The following is an 18,800-nucleotide window of genomic DNA, read 5'->3' as shown; positions in this document are numbered from 1 at the left end:
CAACAAAAACTAGAAATGATGAGAGATAAGGCTCATCCCTGTGAACAGTGGCAAAGACAAAAATATAAGTGGGGACTGACAAAGTCTACTGCTCAGTGTCAGGGGCCGTGAAATCCTAAATATGGCTTTGAATGTTAAAACATATAACTTACGGGGCGCCTGGGTGGCGCAGTCGGTTGAGCGTCCGACTTCAGCCAGGTCACGATCTCCCAGTCCGGGACTTCAAGCCCCGCGTCAGGCTCTGGGCTAATGGCTCAGAGCCTGGAGCCTGTTTCCAATTCTGTGTCTCCCTCTCTCTCTGCCCCTCCCCCGTTCATGCTCTGTCTCTCTCTGTCCGAAAAATAAATAAAAACGTTGAAAAAAAAAATTAAAAAAAAAAAAACATATAACTTACAGTGTGTCGGTAGCAACAGTGCAAATTATTATTTGTAGTATTATCTGAACAATTAAAACATTTATTTGGAGAAGGCTCTTTAGCCTGTGGTTTGCTGAATGCTTTTGCAGAAAAGATTTTATGTTAAAAATGCCCAATTTGTGGGAATGTAAATTGGTGCAGCCACTGAACAGTTTCCCCCAAAAATTAAAAATAGGGGCCCCTGGGTGGTTTCGTCGGTTAAGCATCTGACTTCAGCTCAGGTCATGATTTATCCGTCCATGAGTGCGAGCCCCTGCTCAGAGCCTGGAGCCTGCTTCCAATTCTGTGTCTCCCTCTCTCTCTCTCTCTCTCTCTCTCTCTGCCCCTCCCCCGGTCAGGCTCGCTGTCTCTCTCTCTCTCTCTCTCAAAATAATAAACATTTTTTTAAATGTGTGTGTGTGGGAAAAAAATCAAAACTAGAATTATCATATGATCCAGTAATCCCATTACTGGATATTTTTCCAAAGGAAACAAAAACACTAACTTGAGGAGGTATCTGCACCCCGTGTCCATTGTGGCATTATTTACAATAGTCAAGACTTGGAAACAGCCTGAGTATCAATCAGGATGGATGGATGAACTGGGATACATATACAATGGAATATTATTCAGCCATAAACAAGAATGAAATCTTGTAATCTGCGACAACATGCATGGACCTTGAGGGCATATGCTAAGTGAAATAAATCAGAGAATGACAAATACCATATGATCTCACTTATAGGTGGAATCAAAAAAAAACCCAAACTGATAGAACTGAAAACAAAAACCACCAAGCTCATAGATAGAGAGGACAGATTGGTCGTTGCCAGGGGTCAGGGGTGGAGAATGAAGTGGGCACAGTGGGTGAAGGGGATTAAAAGGTACATACTTCCAGGTATAAAAGAAAGAAGCTGTGAGGATGTAACATACAGCATGGTGACTAGAGTTAATAATACTGTACTGCATATTCGAATGTGGCTAAGAGAGTAAACCTTAAAACTTGGCACCAGGAGAAAACATATTTTGTAACTGCATGTGGTGGTGGATATGAGCCAGACTAGTATGAAACCATTAATTATACACCTGAAACTAATATAATCGTGTATGTCAACTATGCTTCAATTTTAAAACTGCCCGATTTGTAACTGCAAGTGCACGGTTCTACCTTTATGAGAAAAATGGAACAGGCTGACATCGAGCTTCTGTGCCTTCCCTGAGGTTCTCTGTCCCAGGCTCCAGACCCTCGCATGTCCAACCATCCTTCAGCAAATGTCAGTAAAGGAACAGCATGGTGATGGTCCTGGGCCCCAGTATTCAGTGATGTTTCATATACATGCCTACCTATTAGTCTCTATGCTTTTATGCATGTCTGAAATGGTTTGTTTTTTAAAAATTACTGAAAGAAAAAGTGCTGATGGGTATAATGGGTTGTTGAAAGATTTGCATTAAAAATTTAAGTAGGAGCTCTCTCGCTCAGTCTCTCTCTCTCTCTCTCTCTCTCCCTGAATAAATAAATAAACTTTAAAAAATTAAGCAGGAGTTTTTGTGTTAGGAGCTTCTCTCTTGGGTATCAGGACAGTGCAACTCTCCAAAGCAATTCATTCCCCAAGGAGCCCAAGTCTCCATGGTTTTACTCTTTAAAAATTATTTTTAGGGGTGCCTGGGTGGCTCAGTCGGTTAAGCGTCTGACTCTCGATTTCAGCTCAGGTTGTGGTCTCACAGTTCATGAGATCGAGCCCCGCATCTGGCTCCACACTGGGCGCGTGCAGGCTGCTTGGGAGTCTTTCTCTCCTTCTCCCTCTGCCCCTCCTTGCCCCCTCTCAAAAACAAAAAAAAAACAAGTAAAAATTTTTTTAAATGATTTTTAAGGAATATAAGCAAAAGCCGAGGATGCTTAAGTGTGTTTTTTAGGAGAGTTTAGCAAACGCTGAAATAAGATATGGAATGTAAATCCTTATGAACATAAAAAATATCTTCTATGAAAATCGTCACGATGCAAGATAATGACAACTACTACAATATCATGTATGTTTGCAGTGCTCAGTAAGTTTCGTTTATTTAGACTGACTTCTGTGACAGTTTTGCAGTTGTTTTCAATTTCCAAGTTGTCTTAACTGTACCAGTGTTTCTGAAAGTATTTCCATGAGGCATATTCTCAAACCTCCAAAATGTTCCTGGACAGTGGAAAATTTTTATGTAACAGGAACATTAAGGGAAACTAGCCTGGGGAAGTGTCTACAACTGCACCAAAGTGAGTGAACTCAAATTAATGTTTCTGATAAAAAATATTTGCTCCTAACTTAAAATGGTGAAAACAATTGCTTCCTTTATTAAAACGTGCCCAAATAACATATTTTTAGAAACAAAAACTGTTCCCGATTTGGGTAACCTTTGCCTGAGAAAATGCTATAAGTATTCTTCAACTGAATAACTCATTCTGATAATTTCTGAAGATGGTTTCCTGAAACGACTTACCTCTTGGTAAGGAAGAGGCTTAATCTTTTTTGATACATGTAAGTTTTTTTTTTTTTTAATTTTTTTTTTCAACGTTTATTTATTTTTGGGACAGAGAGAGACAGAGCATGAACGGGGGAGGGGCAGAGAGAGAGGGAGACACAGAATCGGAAACAGGCTCCAGGCTCTGAGCCATCAGCCCAGAGCCTGACGCGGGGCTCGAACCCACAGACCGCAAGATCGTGACCTGGCTGAAGTCGGACGCTTAACCGACTGCGCCACCCAGGCGCCCCTTGATACATGTAAGTTTAATAGCACCCATTAAATTCTTTTCTACCACTGAAGGTACAAAACTAGTTAGTATGTTTTAAAACTTTTCCCCTAATAACAGAATAAATGGGTGTACAGATTAGAAAATTCAAAATATATGAAGGGGCACCTGGGTGGCTCAGTCGGTTAGGCGTCCTACTTCGGCTCAGGTCATGATCTCACGGTCCGTGAGTTCAAGCCCCACGTCGGGCTCTGTGCTGTGCTGACTGCTCAGAGCCTGGAGCCTGCTTCAGATTCTGTGTCTCCCTGTCTGTCTGCCCCTCCCCTGTTCATGCTCTCTCTCTGTCTCAAAAATAAATAAACATTTTTAAAAAATTTTTTAAACAAAGAAAATTTAAAATATATGAATAAACCTACAAGATTGAATAAGAAAAATTTTAATGTTAACTCTTTGATGTGTATGTTTCCATATGTCTTTTGTGCTATAATTCATGCACATGTTCACACATGCACCTAAGTGGAATCAATTGGTAAAACTTTGCACAAAAACACATTAGCCAAGGTAATAATGATTGATATTTGGTGGCATGCTTGGCTAAGCATTCCTGTTTGATGTAAGTTTTCTTAGAATTTTAAATGTAAGTAGGATTCAGATATTTAAAATCAAATACTTTCTTTAATGCTGTTGAGCTTGTCTGCATTGTGATAGTAATGCTTTTGTAGTATTTACATTTAGAACATCCTTTCTACAATTACAGAATTCTCACAGTACTTGCCAAGAATATATTGATGGGATTTTATTTGTGTCCTTGCTTATTTTCATTGAAACTGCTGGAATCCCACTCTTCGGACCATTCTTTACGGTCTTAATGGCCATTATTTTTAAAGTAATTATTGTCCTTTTTCAAGAGAGCTCTACTAGGTCTATGTGCCAGAAAAAAAAACAAAACATTTAAGTAGGGCTTTTTTTTCACGTGGCGGAATTAAGCATGTTTATTGTTCACCGACGTCTTCCCATCTGTTTTTTTTCCCAGCGTTTCACAGAGAGTGTATGTTAATTTTATAACCAGAAAAAAACAAATTATTTAAAAAGGAGTAGCGATAGATTGATCCGTTCTCTACCTGGTGAAGAGGACCCCGTGAAAACCCTGGATTCCAGGAATAGGCTTATTTCCTTCCACTCAGTGACACATCTCTGAGGTCAACGTCCAGGGAGTCTGTTCCATTTCTCACAAAATAGCGTGAGTGGAAATTTGGTTTTCCTTTTTGGGTAAAGTTTCTACAGAGCTTGCTGATAAAGCTCTTTAATTTTACTTTCTGCAAAACAATTATTTCTGGAACTAAGCTGAGATGAAGTTGATGATACTGGATCTCAATTCTTCAACTTCAAGGCAGAAACTAGGGTCGTAAAGACACCGAGTCCTGAAATACTCTCCAAAGCACAGTCCCATCAAGCTGAGACAGTCCTGTAGAACATTTCCTGAAACTAACAGTCAGCTGATGTCTCTCTCTCCCCTCCATTTTGGTCATTTTCTCCTTCTGTTAAAGCCTACAGAAACTGGGGGAAGGGGAAGAGAAGATTTTCCAGTTAACCCTTCATTTGAACCTTGCAAAATGGTTTTCTTCCAAGGAAAGGTCTCTCAGAGTAATAGAAACCTGAGTTTAAAGAAAGTCATCTGGGGCACCTGGGTGGCTCAGTCTGTTGAGCGTCTGACTTTGGCTCAGGTCATGATCTCACGGTCCATGAATTCAAGCCCCGCATCAGGCTCTGTGCTGACAGCCCAGAGCCTGGAGCCTGCTTCAGATTCTGTGTCTCCCACTCTCTCTGCTCCTCCCCTGCTCACACTGTCTCTCAAAAGTAAATAAAGATTTAAAAATTTTTTTAAAAGAAAGAAAGAAAGAGAGGAAGGAAGGAAGGAAGGAAGGAAGGAAGGAAGGAAGGAAGGAAGGAAGGAAGGAAGGAAGGAAGGAAGGAAAAGGAAGGAAGGAAGGAAGGAAGGAAGGAAGGAAGGAAGGAAGGAAGGAAGGAAGGAAGGAAGGAAGTCATCTGAATGAGACCTGGGTACAACTGGCCAATCCCAAGTCAGCCTAAAGCTAGATGCGGTCTGAGGAGCTATCACCAATGCATCCATTGAAACAACGCAGGACACCTCCTAAATGTATCCCCTTCTACGAGTGGAAAGCCCTTTTGTAGTGTTCATTGACATGTGCCTTTCAGCCTGTATTTATTGAGTACGCCTAGTACCTGCTCAGTACTTAACAGGTGGAAATACTTGTAACTGAAAGCCTCTCTCCCATTTGCCTTTCATCTGACATCCCTACACAGTCAGCCTTGATGGAAATCACACCATAACCCTAACGTTCTCTGTTTTTGATTCCAGCTGTGAACGTTCAGGATGAGCTGGAGAGTGTTAGCCTAGCTTGCAGTACAGGAGAAATCTGGCACTGAATAAAAGCTATAGTGTTTATTAAGGTTATGCAAATAGCTGTTTTACTTAGTTCTCTGAGCCGGTCTTCCTTCCTTTTCTTTTCTTTTCTTTTCTTTTCTTTTCTTTTCTTTTCTTTTCTTTTCTTTTCTTTTCTTTTCTTTTCTTTTTTCTTTTCTTTTTTCTTTTCTTTTTTCTTTTCTTTTCTTTTCTTTCTTTCTTTCTTTTTCTTTCCTTCTTTCCTTCTTTCTTTTTCTTTCTTTCTTTCTTTCTTTCTTTCTTTCTTTCTTTCTTTCTTTTTCTTTCTCTCTCTCTCTTTCTCCCTTCTTCCTTCCTTCCTTCCTTCCTTCCTTCCTTTCTTTCTTTCTTACTCTCTCTCTCTCTCTCTGTCTTTCTTAATGAGGACAGTTCTTTGTGCAATTGCCAAACCAAGGCAAAAGGAAACTTTTCTCAATCTTTATGATGCTTTCATCAGATAACCAATGTATAATATCCTTCTGTCTCCTCAGACTTTAGAGTTTGTTCTTGGGAAGTTAGAGATAAATGAAGATGGCCTTAATAAATCTATCTAACATTGTAAATACAGTGTTTCTGGTTATTTTTCCCCTTGGGGCAATAGGCCAGATATCACCAACAATTCAGATAGTCTGGCCTTTCTCAGAAATGTCACTGCATCAAGAATATTACAGCTTAGCAAATTGTTGGAGGAAATTAGGATGCTTTTTAGTAGTTTTGCCATAAGCAAAAATCAGCTGCCTTCTAGAAATACCTATAACACACCTTGGATCTGATGTAGGATTTGGACTAAAAAGAATCCCTTGAAGAGGGCAATGTTTCCCTTCTAAAGAGTGAAATTCCAGGGGTGCCTGACTAGCTCTGTCTATAGAAGATGCGACTCTTGATTCTGAGGTTGTGAGTTCAAGCCCCACATCGTGGGTAGTATTTACTTAATTTAAAAAAGTTTTTTTTTTTTTTTTTAATAAACAAATAGTGAAATTCCAGGGAGAGCATTTAAACCTGACTTTTGGCTGCCATTAACAAACAAACATGGAAGAGGCATAGAGTTTTGAGGCAAGGAGTATTTGGTGGGGGGTGACTGTTTTATTCAGAGGTTGATTTGGGAGTTGTTGTTGGGCGTTTGGAGGTGTTTGCTTCTCCTATAAAGCCATCACACCCTTAGGTTATTTTTCTACAGGTGCCAAAAGGAAGTACCACAGACTGGGGGGCTTAAACAACAGACATTTACTTTCTCACAGTTCTGGAGCCTGGAAGTCCTAAATCAAGGTGTCAAAAACAAAACAAAACAAAACAAAAAGCGTGCCTCTGTCCATTTGCATATCCCAACTAGGAAATCTCTCTTCTTGTGCTTGCATACAAGTGATAAGAGGGAACTGGGCGGTGAATGTGGGCAATTGGAGGTTTCCCTGGCAGAGACCTTGAGATCACGCCCTGCTTGCGGAGGACCCCAGTGCACCTGACTCTATACCGAGTACAGACAGCTTCCTCTCATTCACTCCTCCTAACAGTCCGGTCAAGTGGGTACCATTATCAACACTATTTTGCAGATGAGGTCATGGAATCATAGACACATTTGGTAGTCTGAGGAATGGCCTGGGGTTTAGTACACTGGGGAGCAAGGACTTGAACCCAGGTGGTCTCTTTCCAGATCTGAGCCCTTAATCTCTTCACAATACCTTCCCCTACTCTTGCTGGCAAGGAGGAAACTTGTGCGTGGAGAGCTAACTGTATTTTTCTGAGCACCGGATGCAGAAAGTTGTTTCAGGGCCTCCCAGAAGACCTGGGTTCTAGCCCCAGCTCTACTAACACTGGCTAGCTGATCTTGTCTCCTAATTATGTGAAATGGGAGAACTGGATTCCATCCACACTTCTTAAAATTTTAGACAGATTCATGCTGAGAAATACATTGTACACACCCATGTACACGCACAGGCACTGGGTAACTGAAACAAATGTTTGGGACGCACCCACCCACATGAAATACATGTGAATGCCCTCTGATACTTTTTCTTCTGTTTCAGTTACTTTTTAAAACCCTGATCATGACCTACTCAGACGGTTCTATCAGAACCTGAACTAGATGACCCAGTTTGGACTCCTGTAATCCTAAAATCCTATTAACCTAGGTGGATATTTATTTGGAGCCTCTCTTATCTTAAATGCACAGACACTTACTTGAAGCAAAGGAGTATTACATATGCTAGAGGACATCCCTTTTACTTCCTCGCCGAGCTAATTACATAAGAGTAAATCTTGAAATGAAAAATGAAATGAAATGAAATGAAATGAAATGAAATGAAATGAAATGAAATGAAAGAAAGCTTGAAATGCTGTATGTCCTGTAGTCTACAGGCTGTAGGTATTATCTCTGAATTACAGATGAGGAGACCAAAGCTCAGATTAAGTCATTTGCTCAAGGCCGCATCGGTAGTAAGTGGCAGAGCTGAGATTCGAACCAGTGTCAGCTCTTAACATACATTTCTTGTAGGGAAGGGTATATAAAAGGGTCAAGAAGGAGAAGTGAGGTCTGGAAGCTGCTGCGGCCGACTGTGGCTTCTTCCCCAACGGTCTGCCGTCCCTGGCAGGAACAACTGCCCTTTGGGGTGCTAAGCCATCACTGTAGCAGTGATTAAAATCTGCCCCTGGGGAGCATTTCCAACCCCCTCCCCCCACATCCCTACCCCAGACCACCTCCAGACCAGTGAAATCACAGTCTTTCAGGGTGGGACCCAGCCCTCTGTTTTTCAAAGCTCCCAGATCATTTCAATGTGTGGCCAAGGTTGAGAACCTTTGCTCTGAAGTCTCAGTAGAAGAAATGAAAGAGCTTTCGGGGCCTTTCCATTTAACATTTCTGCAAACACCATTTAGTAAAATATTGCCGGAGTGCAAGCTGTTTCTAGTTCTTTGGAACACACTAAAAAAAAAAAAAAAAAAAAAAAACACCCAAACAGGTAATCATGTATCTCCTTCAAAACCAAAGAGAAGAGACTGCTCCAGGGGTGGATGGGAAGGGAGTACAGGCCCCTGTGTCTGTGATACTTCATAACCGGCTCACATAATTTTGAAAGTCGTTTTCTGCATGACTAGAGAAGTCAGTTGTTGAATTAATCACAAGTGAGAGTAACCAGTAGTTGTTGGCCAGGTTCACGAGGCACAACGTAGAAAGCCAAACCAGACTAAGGTAACCGTAAATATTGTAAGCCATCACATTTTTTTAAAAAAGAGCTACCGTGGAAGATCTCCACTTTTTCACGTGGATTATGGTAACTGGTAAAACCAAGACCCTCCCTCGCATCTATTCCCACAGGAGCAAGAAGATACCTTTTTGCTAATGTCTCCCCCCACCCCAGATTTTATTTTCATCTTTTTTTTTTTTCAGCTCAGTGCAGAGCCCAACATAGGGCTCGATCCCACGATCCTAGGATCATGACCTGAGCCGAAACCAAGAGTCAGATGCTCCACCGATTGAGCCACCCAAGCGCCATCACCCACCCTGATTTTAGACCTGTGTTATTCCAGCGTGTGTGGCCTATACGTTCCGTTTCGAAATTAAACTGACCACACTCAATTTCCTTGTTCATGCTGCACTCTAAAACAGGCACTGTATCATATGCTGGGTTTCTTCCATGTCTCAGGAGACGGCATTCATAATGTTAAAAATATGTACAATTTTCACACTTCAGAGAATGAAAACATAGTATTACGGTAACAACAGCCCTCCGTTCTAGTCTGAAAGCCCCTGACCAATGGCAAGTACTCCTGCTGAGGCCAGCCTGGAGACCTGAACTTCTGCCCTGCTCTTTAGTAACAATGTTCAATGTTTGCTAGGAGTCCTGCCCTTTAGTAACAATGTTCAATGTTTGCTTGCAGAATGACGTCGCTGCGCTTCTGAAACCAATCTCAGAAAAGATCCAGGAAATCCAAACTTTCAGAGAGAGAAACCGGGGGAGTAAAATGTTTAATCATCTCTCCGCCGTCAGCGAAAGCATCCCCGCCCTTGGGTGGATAGCTGTGGTGAGTCTGGCCCCTGCACCTGTCATTTTTTGGAGTGTTTAGGAGAACTTTGGGCTACCTTCGGGCTCCTTCCTGTCCGTTACACCCCAGGAGATTCCTCTCGGGGTGAACGCACCAGCTCTCTTACCCTGTTTGTAGTTCGGTGCTTTGTGCTCGGAGATGTGGAAATGCCTCACTTATCCTTACAGAACAAAATGTTTGTCTCCAACTTTCCATGGCTTTTCTTCATCCTTAAGACATTTTCTTTCTTATCCTGTTTTTTTTTCTTCTATGCTGGGGTGACGGTCCTGTTCGCCCAGTCCCCCAAACCCGGTCCTTATGTCAAGGAGATGAATGAGGCTGCCACCTTTTACACTAACAGAGTCTTAAAGGACTACAAACACAGGTACGTCCCTTCTTTTACCGACCAAATTTTCAGGTGCTCGCTTGTTTAACATGTGTCCCCAAACTTAATGTAGTGCGTTCCTGATTCCTTTCAAAGGCTAGCTTACGGTAAATGTTAAGGGAAGAGCCCATCTTTGCGGCCAAAGCAAAGTGGAAAGCGAGGCCAGTTATCCAGATAATGGATGTGCTTTGGAAAATCTGCCGCAGTTCTCTCGTGACGATAAACTCCCCACTTGAATACGTGCCATTCCATACGTGTCCCCACGGCGGCCAGAGGGCTCTGTGATGGTTCGCGGTGGACCCGTCCTGTAAGGGCACAGCTCTTTCACACTGCCCCAAACAGGGCTGGTGGGCAAGCAGAGAGCAGAAAGGAGGAATCGGGAAATGAAGTGTGAGTGAGGAACAGGAGTGGGCTGAGACAGTGAACCAGGCCCCCGAGAGGGGGAACCAGCGAGGGCGTGGAGACGAAATACAACTGGGGCGGATGGAGAGACATCTCTAAGAAGGGCAGTACAGATGAGCCCCAACCAAGGAGCTTTGCCTGCAGATCCAGCTTCAATAGACATCGCATTCCACAGCACAAATAATAGGTCCTGGAGACACTTAACACTGGGTTTGGAATTGAAAATGGGCTGAATGGAGACAAGCCGCAGTGTCTCCGCTGCAGGAAGGGTTATGAGAGTCCTTCCCCTCCGATAATGTCATGGCCGGCCCTGTCAACAGCTGGCTGTATGTGATGGGGCTGATGTCTAGTCCTTCACGGAAGGAATGAGGCAAAAACAAGAGCATCCACCCCCTGGGTGCTGGGCTGGAGAGCAGCTCCCCCTCTGAGCCCTCAGGCGGCAGAAGTGGAAGTGCTTATGGGTCAGCAAATCGAGGGGCTCCCGCACCTCACCGGCCGGCCCAGACTGTTCAGTGGGAAGGAAACGTGAGGACCAGGCCATTGACCAATACTGCGTCTGTTTCAGGTTATTTTCAGTTTTCAGAAGCATTGAGGAGATACGAAAGAATATTTATAAAATATACGGAAAATATAATCACAACACAAAAGATACTCCTATATCCACCACTCAGTGTAGGAGAGACGTACTGGGAAGCCCGGGTGGCTCAGTCCGTTAAGTGTCTGACTTCAGGTCATGGTCTCACAGTCCATGAGTTCGAGCCCTGCGTTGGCCTCTGTGCTGACAGCATGGAGTCTCCTTCAGATCCTCTGTCCCCTCTCTTTCTACCCCTCCCCCCCCAAAATAAATAAACATTTAATAAATATGTACCGAGGGGTGCCTGAGTGGCTCAGTCGGTTAAGCATCTAACTCTTGATTTCCACTCAGGTCACGATCTCACAATTTGGGAGACTGAGCCACACGTGGGGCTCTTGCAGTGACTGCACAGAGCCTACTTGGGATTCTTACTTTCTCCCTGCCCCTCTCCCGCAGACACTCTCTTCCCCTCTCAAAATAAATAAACAAACTTAAAAAAAAAAAAAAATACGTCCTGATATTTTTTACCGCAAAAACCAGACACACTCGCCAATTCTACTCCAAGGTGTATCTCTAAAAGAAATAAAACATGTTCACACAGAAGCTTGTGGACAAATGTTTGTAGCAACATTGTTTATAATAGCCCCAAAGTGGAAACAACCCAAATGTTCATGGACCACTGAACAGATAAATAAAATGTGTATGCACATACGATGGTATGTTGTTCAGCCGTTAAAGCAACAAAGCATTGACAGAAGAGCAACATGGATGAAGCTTGTAAGTGAAAGAAGTCAGACACACAGAAAACCCCACACATTGTACGATTCCATTCCTGTGACATGCCAGAATGGGCAAATCCGTAGAGACAGACAGTAGCTTAGGAATTGTCCAGGGCTGGGGAAGTTTGGGGGAATTGTGCAGTAACGGCTGATGGGTATGGGATTTCTTTCTGAGGTTATGTAATGTAAAGTTGACCGTGGTGGTGATTGCATGGCTGCTGACCTAAACCATTGGATTGTACACTTTAAATGGGTGAACTGAGGGGCAACTGGGTGGCTCAGTCGGTGAACTGTCCGACTTCGGCTCAGGTCATGATCTCACGTTTTGTGAGTTCGAGCCCCACGTCCGGCTCTGTGCTGACAGCTTGGAGCCTGGAGCCTGCTTCCAATTCTGTGTCTCCCTCTCTCTCTCTGCCCCTCCCTCTGCCTGTGCTCTGTCTCTCTCTCTCTCTCTCTCTCTCTCTCTCTCTCTCTCAAAAATAAATACACATTAAAAAAATGTTTTTAAATCAATGGATGAATTGTATGGGGTGTGAGTTTTATGTCAACAAAGCTGTTCTATCAAAACAAAACCACACAGAGCAGCCACAGTGCCGTGCTCCCCTCATACAGTTTGCTCGCTCTGTCTTGGAAACGGGGGTCTGGTTGAGCGGTTGTGCCCAATGCTACAAACCCCACGTTGTGTTAGGGGCTGGGTGTTACCTGTTTGTGGAAAATCGTCTCCTTGCAACGGCATCCTCCTTACTACTCCCTTGGCCAAATAAATCAGCCAAATTATTAGAAAGCCAAAGGACTTTTTTTTTCTTCCAACAATACCCTTCTCCCCTCCGAAACACATTGTTCTCATTCTGCACCAGAAGCAGGTACAGAAAGAGAGGTCTCTTCCATGGTCACCTTCTAGTTAGAGGTCACGTGAGGGCGCACGGCCCAAATTGCTGGATCTGCTCCCCGGGGTCCCCTTGGCCCCTCACCTGGAGCTCAGGGAGGGCACTCGGCTCCCCTCAGGTGAGACCTGGGCCACCGGCCTTTCAGGGTCCTTTCTGGAAATTGGTTCACGGTGACTGACCCAGAAAGACAACTGGTCCAGGGTCCTCCTGAGCCTTAGTTACTGGATTACCACGTTCCTGTTAGTGTTTTTTAAATTTTATCTTAGATCCTAACTCTACTCTCTTCCACCCTCTTTTATAACAAAGCGATTTACGCCATGTGGATTGGGTGAAGTCCTATTTGAACATTTGGAGTGCTCTGCAAGCATACATCAAGGAACACCATACCACCGGCCTGACTTGGAGCAAAACTGTAAGTACCAAGCCGTCTGCCCCCTGGAGAAAAAAAGGCCATAACGGTGTTCATTCCTGGTAGCCTAGGATCCTTACACTTTAGAATTTACCTCAAGGAAAGCGTAAGATAAATAGATACGTAGAAACTCTTTATGAAAGTGTCGTTTGTCATGAGAAAATCTGGAGACTACCTACCTGACACGCAGAAAGGAAATGGTTAAGTTGGTCATGGTGAGAACCCAGTGAAACCTCTACAGCCATTCAAAAGAACATATATGAGGGGCTCCTGGGTGGCTCAGTCGGTTAAGCATCCGACTTCGGCTCAGGTCACCATCTCAGGGTTTGTGAGGTCAAGCCCCTCATCGGGCTCCGTGCTAACAGTGTGGAGCCTGGAGCCTGCTTTAGATTCTGTGTCTCCCTCTCTCTCTCTGCCCCTCCCCTCTTCTCTCTGTCTCTGTCTCTCTCTCTCTCTCTCTGTCTCTCTCTCAAAAATAAATAAATAAACATCAAAAAAATAATAACATATATGATGCCTACATGGGAAATGATTTACCAGCCCAACGTGCTAAAGTGCAAAGGTTTTGCATACTAAGATGGCATATGTAAAGAAACTGTGTGATAAAACATTAAAGGAAATAGGTTTGAAAATAGTTACAATTTTAAGAAGATCGAATGATTAAGAAAATGTCCTTTTAAATGTTTTAAATGTCTTTTTTTGATGTTTAAAAATTTTTTTTGAATGACATTTTTGAACACTGAGGCAATCCTAGCGCCTCAAGCGTTATCTTAGCCCTAGGACAAAATCCCAGCCTGTGAGTGGTTGGCCTGACCTTTGCCCTGTCTTCAGCGTGGTCTCTCCTCTCTCCCCGCATCTCTCTGCTTCCCAGCACTCCCAGACCGCTGGTGGGATCCTCAGCACATGCAGTGCTTAGGCCAAGCCAAATCAAACTGTTGTTTCAAAGCTTGCAAATCTCATATGGTTTAGCCTTTTTGCAACGTGCCAAACATACATCATGCTGTCTGACCTTCCCTGGGGGGAAGCACCTATCTCTCTTCTCCAAGACTCAGTTCCAACATCACTTCTTTAAGAAACTTCCATTGATGTGCATCAGCTCTCCATCTGGGATGGGGATTTCTCCTCTATGCCCCCTTTGTATTTCGAGTGTAGCTCAGCTCATGCGACTGTCATTTGTACGTGTGTGTTGGGGTCTCTCCCACTCAGTTGGAAACTCATCTCTGTCTCCAGCCCCTAGCACAGTACCTGACACGGAGTAAGTACTCAGTAAATGGTTTGAACTAAACTGTGAGACAGGGGACTCTTAGAATCTTCCTTGCCCTTTTAAGTCTCTGCACTTGTCATGGAAAGACTTCCTATGGAAACCCCCTTCTGTTAGAAATGAATGTTACCTTTAAGGGGTCACAGTGCATGATCTAACCAGAGTGAATCTGGAGAAAGTGAAGGGGCGTATTTGTGAATTCTGTTCAGGGGTAGAACCCCCCCCCCCATTCTTCTGGTTGGCCATGCTCCAGCACCTACCCCTTGTCCTGAATGTTGATGTCAGTGAGGTAGGCTTAATAGCAACACGGAGTTTGCAACTTTCCAAGGGAGTGTGGGATTCCTGCCTTTGCTCCCTAACACTTGTAACAAACGTTAACATTGACCCCCAAAAGCGGACCCTTCCTTTTATTTTCTACTTTGCCTATTTGCTCCGCAAGCAGAAACGCACAGTTGTAAAGTGCAACTAATTGTTTCTTTTTCTTCTGCCCACGACATTATGATTTCTGAGAAGAGAGTTCATAGACACTGGAAGGGTTTTAACACAGAACATTATAATTTCTGAGAAGAGAGTTCGTAGACACTCGAAGGGTTTTAACACAGAAAGGTGACCATGATGCAGGTGGGTGTTTGGGTGGATGGGTTAGTGTTATTTTTCGTACACTTCCAATGAGATGCTATTTTGTTATAGATCAGTTTGTTGTAAAGGGAGATTGTCATGTATTTGCCATGGAGATAGGTCACCACTAGAGAACAGTAAACTAAACAGCAAGAGTCCTTGGATGTCTTACATTTCATGGTAGATAAATGGAAAAGGAAAGAGAACCCATTTGTGGAAAATAATCATGTCAACAAACACCAGCTCATTAATTCTCTAATGGCGCCCATGGAAAAGGAATAGAAAATTCTCTTAAATGCTTTCAATACCTTTTACCTCTGAGTAATGGTGTTTTGAATATTTAAGATAAGAATCAAATATTAATTATAGAAAAATAAATGTAGCTATTTTCCTTTATTCTGGAGTGAATACTGTGTTTTCATTATTTTCATGAGAAATAAAAGCCTTGTAACAATGGCTTTCAAACTTTTAAAGGCAATTAGTGGTAAGAAATACAGTTTACACACACACACACACACACACACACACACACACACACACACCCTGTTCATAATACTAAAACATGTTTCGTGAAACAGTTCTGTCTCTTACCACATGAAATGCGTTCAAATATGTTTTCTATTTTATTTCATTTTTTATAAAATTCTGGCTGAGACTCACAAAATTGATTTCATGACCCACTAATGGATCACAAAGTACATTTTTTAAAACATAAATGTTATATTTATACAAATGTGTATATTTGTTATATAAAATATAATCCTGGGGCACCTGGGTGACTCAGTTAGGCATCTGACTTCAGGTCACGATCTCGTGGTTCGTGGGTTTGAGCCCCACATCAGGCTCCGTGCTGACAGCTCAGAGCCTGGAGCCAGCTTCAGATTCTGTGTCTCCCGTTCTCTCTGCTCTTCCCCTGCTCATGCTCTGTCTCTCAAAAATGAATAATCGTGTATATAATCTTTGGAGCAGACACTGGGCAGTGTAGATTGCCATAATAATAATGGCTGTTATTTACTGAGCATGTTATGTTATGGGAAAATTCTATTTAAAATGGCAGTTATTACAAAGCAGAGCAGCTACTTCACTTCTTTAATGGTAAAGTGTTGGCCAGATATTAAAAGTGAGGAATGATTATGGTAAGAAAGTGTTAGTTCAGAGATAACATCATCAATGCATAATCTTTTAGCAAGCTTTAAGACATATGAAGTATATTTCCTAATATTTTTGTCCTCTTCTTCTAAAGTTTGGGATAAAAATACATACATTGCCAACTGTGTTATAAAAACCATAGTTTTAAATTTTAAACCTAAATGACTAAAATCTCTTTAAAAGATTCCAAAACACAGGGCACCTGGGTGGCTCAGTCGGTTAAGCATCCAACTCTTGATTTTGGCTCACGGTTCGTGAGATGGAGCCCCAGGTGGGGCTTTGTGCTGGCAGCGAGGAGCCTGCTTGGGATTTTTCTCTCTTCCTCTCTTTCCCCTCTCTCCCCTGCTCGCACGCTCGCGCGCGCTCTCTCTCTCTCTCTCTGTCAAAATAAATAAATAAACATTTTAATTAAAGATTAAACATCTTTAAAAAGATTTCAAAGCATAATCCACAGCCTAAATCAAACTAATTTCTCTTCACTTAACGATGATGTGTCAACGTAGCAGCAAAATGAACAATGAGCAATTGTAGCCAGAATCACAGCATTCTTACGAGGACTGTTAGAATGATCTGATTAAATGGCCTTTGGGAAGAAAAAATAAATAGGAATAATTTCGTTTATTTGCCCACTGATCACAATCGTGCAAACAGTTCGTATTTATAAGATGTTAAGGATCCAAGAGCAGGTAGGAAGATGAGGTGTTCATGTTCACTGATATCACAACATTCAGAAGGTTTAGGAAACGCATTCCTTTTTAATGGACACAGTCAAAACGCTGATGGTGACTTAACATCTCAAGTATTTTGAGTCACCGTGGTTTTTTTTTTTTTCTCTGTTTTCAAATTGGATTTTGAGATTAGAGCCCCATGGGAGTTTCAGGGACCAGCATCGAGCTAGCTGCCCAGGGCCCTGAGCTTCCAAGAACGCACTGCCCTAAGAAGGGATTGCTCCCCCTGAGTTGACAGTTGGAACTGGATTTGCCAGCTCCCACCTCCTGACATTGGCCTTCAGACCACAGCTGTGCCTGGCAACTGTGGCTCCCGTCAGTTGTCAGGGTGGAATGTAAAACTTTGAGGCCGGTTATTCTTCGGGACAGTGATTGCAGGGTGAGGGTCTATGCACAGGTGTGCGGGCGCCGGTGGGGACCATGAGCTTGGAAGAAGATGCAACTGTGGAGTGATCCATGTAGGATTTCTGGTGACGTTTACTGTGGTAAATGGAACCTTCTCATTTCTGTAAGCTTTTCTTCAATATGACCACGGTCCAGAAGGACTGTATGCCAGAAACAACTTGTAGTTTTCCATTTAATTATTGGCAACTCTTTTACATATTAATTTGCACGGTTTCCTCTGCACTGGGTTTCAAACGCGCTGTGCTGGATAAATCAGCTTTTTGGCAGGAACCCAGCAGGGACACTGTTATTTATCATCCCTTGCTGTCGGTCGGGTTTGTGATATTTGTCGGCAGTTCCTGCAGATGAGATAATAAGCATTGAATGGCTAAGGCCGCATCTTTGCACTGAAAATTACCGAAATAACTGATTTTTTTTTTCTATGCATTGGCCAGATCAACATTCAGGCTATGGTTCCGTTCTGTGTGGATCTGGCCAGAAAAAGGTCACGAAAAGAATTCCATGAACGGGATAAAATGTGGTTGTTTTCTTCACTTTCTGGGGTTAAACTTGCTGACATCTTTCTGTCCTTTTTCATGTCTTTCTTGAATTCCTTTAGCGTTGGGAACACCTAGGGTATAATTAGGTATGGAAAGGATAAAACTCCACATACACGAACATGAAGGAAGTCTTATGTGATGGTGACGTAGTTAGTTGTCAGTCATCCGAACCTCCAGAAAGAGACAGGTAGTTGGGGGTGTTACAGTCATAGACAAGGTGGGATTTTATTTTTCTCGAAGCCAGACATTTTCCCATCACTCCTTTATTCTCAGGGTAGATCTTTCTCTCCGGCCTCTTTCTCGGTGGAAAGGCCAAATGTTCGTTAACAAAGCGCAAAGTGTAACAGTTTGCCGTGAGCAAATTAAAACTCAGCCAGAGGGTATTCTGACTTATAAATAATGTAGGCCCTGCAGCATCGCATTAAATATGTATGTCTTATAAGTTTTCCAGTCTTCTGGCCCCTCTGGCTCCCTCTTGATTTGTACAAAAGAAAACTGTTCTCTGTCTTTTCGATCGAAATTTTCATTTAGAACTTGTACCAATCCTGTGCGTTGCATTTATTCATCGAAGTGAATTGGTAGAGCCTTAGACGGCGTGTTGCTTGTCCGGATCACAGAGCTCCTTGATCTCTTCCACGGGGCTCTGGGGCTGCGGGGAGTGGCTGTCTCCAGTCTACCTTGACCACAGCTGCATTCAGTCGACTTAATTGCTCCTGGGTCTTTAGCTCCCTTTTGGGGCTTTGGGTAGCCAATTACTTTTGTTCTCTTATGGAAAAGATCCAGACTGCTCAGAGGGAGTTAGGAGTATCATTGACTAACAAAGCAGCTCCAAATGCACAGATAATGAAGTAAACTTGGAAATGGCTTGGAGTTCAGCCTGAGAGACACTAGTGACTAAACAAACATAGTGTGCAGCACCTAGCATGCAACAGGTTCTGGGCCAGGTGCTGACAATGCAGAGAATGGGTATATGACGCAGTCCGTACATTTCTGTCCACTGACACTCACGTTCTACCTAAGGAACATATAAACAGATACAACGTGATGTAACTGTCACACTACCAGTAAACACAAAGCACAGATGC

The 18,800-nt window shown here is 42.9% G+C and overlaps 1 protein-coding gene across 6 annotated transcripts in view; it reads left to right on the top strand.

The window, feature by feature from the left end:
• Positions 1-18,800, top strand: part of CAP2 (cyclase associated actin cytoskeleton regulatory protein 2) — a 152,991-nt gene that overhangs the window by 104,729 nt on the left and 29,462 nt on the right. For all 6 annotated transcript variants that reach the window (XM_045057077.1, XM_019830199.3, XM_011282140.4 and 3 more), the window contains 3 exons: positions 9,436-9,579; positions 9,879-9,964; positions 12,913-13,018. In XM_045057077.1, the coding sequence (XP_044913012.1) occupies positions 9,436-9,579; positions 9,879-9,964; positions 12,913-13,018 (336 nt within the window). The remainder of the gene's footprint in view (positions 1-9,435; positions 9,580-9,878; positions 9,965-12,912; positions 13,019-18,800) is intronic.

The sequence above is a fragment of the Felis catus genome, chromosome B2 (assembly GCF_018350175.1).
Source record: "Felis catus isolate Fca126 chromosome B2, F.catus_Fca126_mat1.0, whole genome shotgun sequence".
NCBI lineage: Eukaryota > Metazoa > Chordata > Mammalia > Carnivora > Felidae > Felis > Felis catus.
Note: the sequence above shows the minus strand (reverse complement) of the source record. Positions and strands in the feature narration are given on the sequence as shown.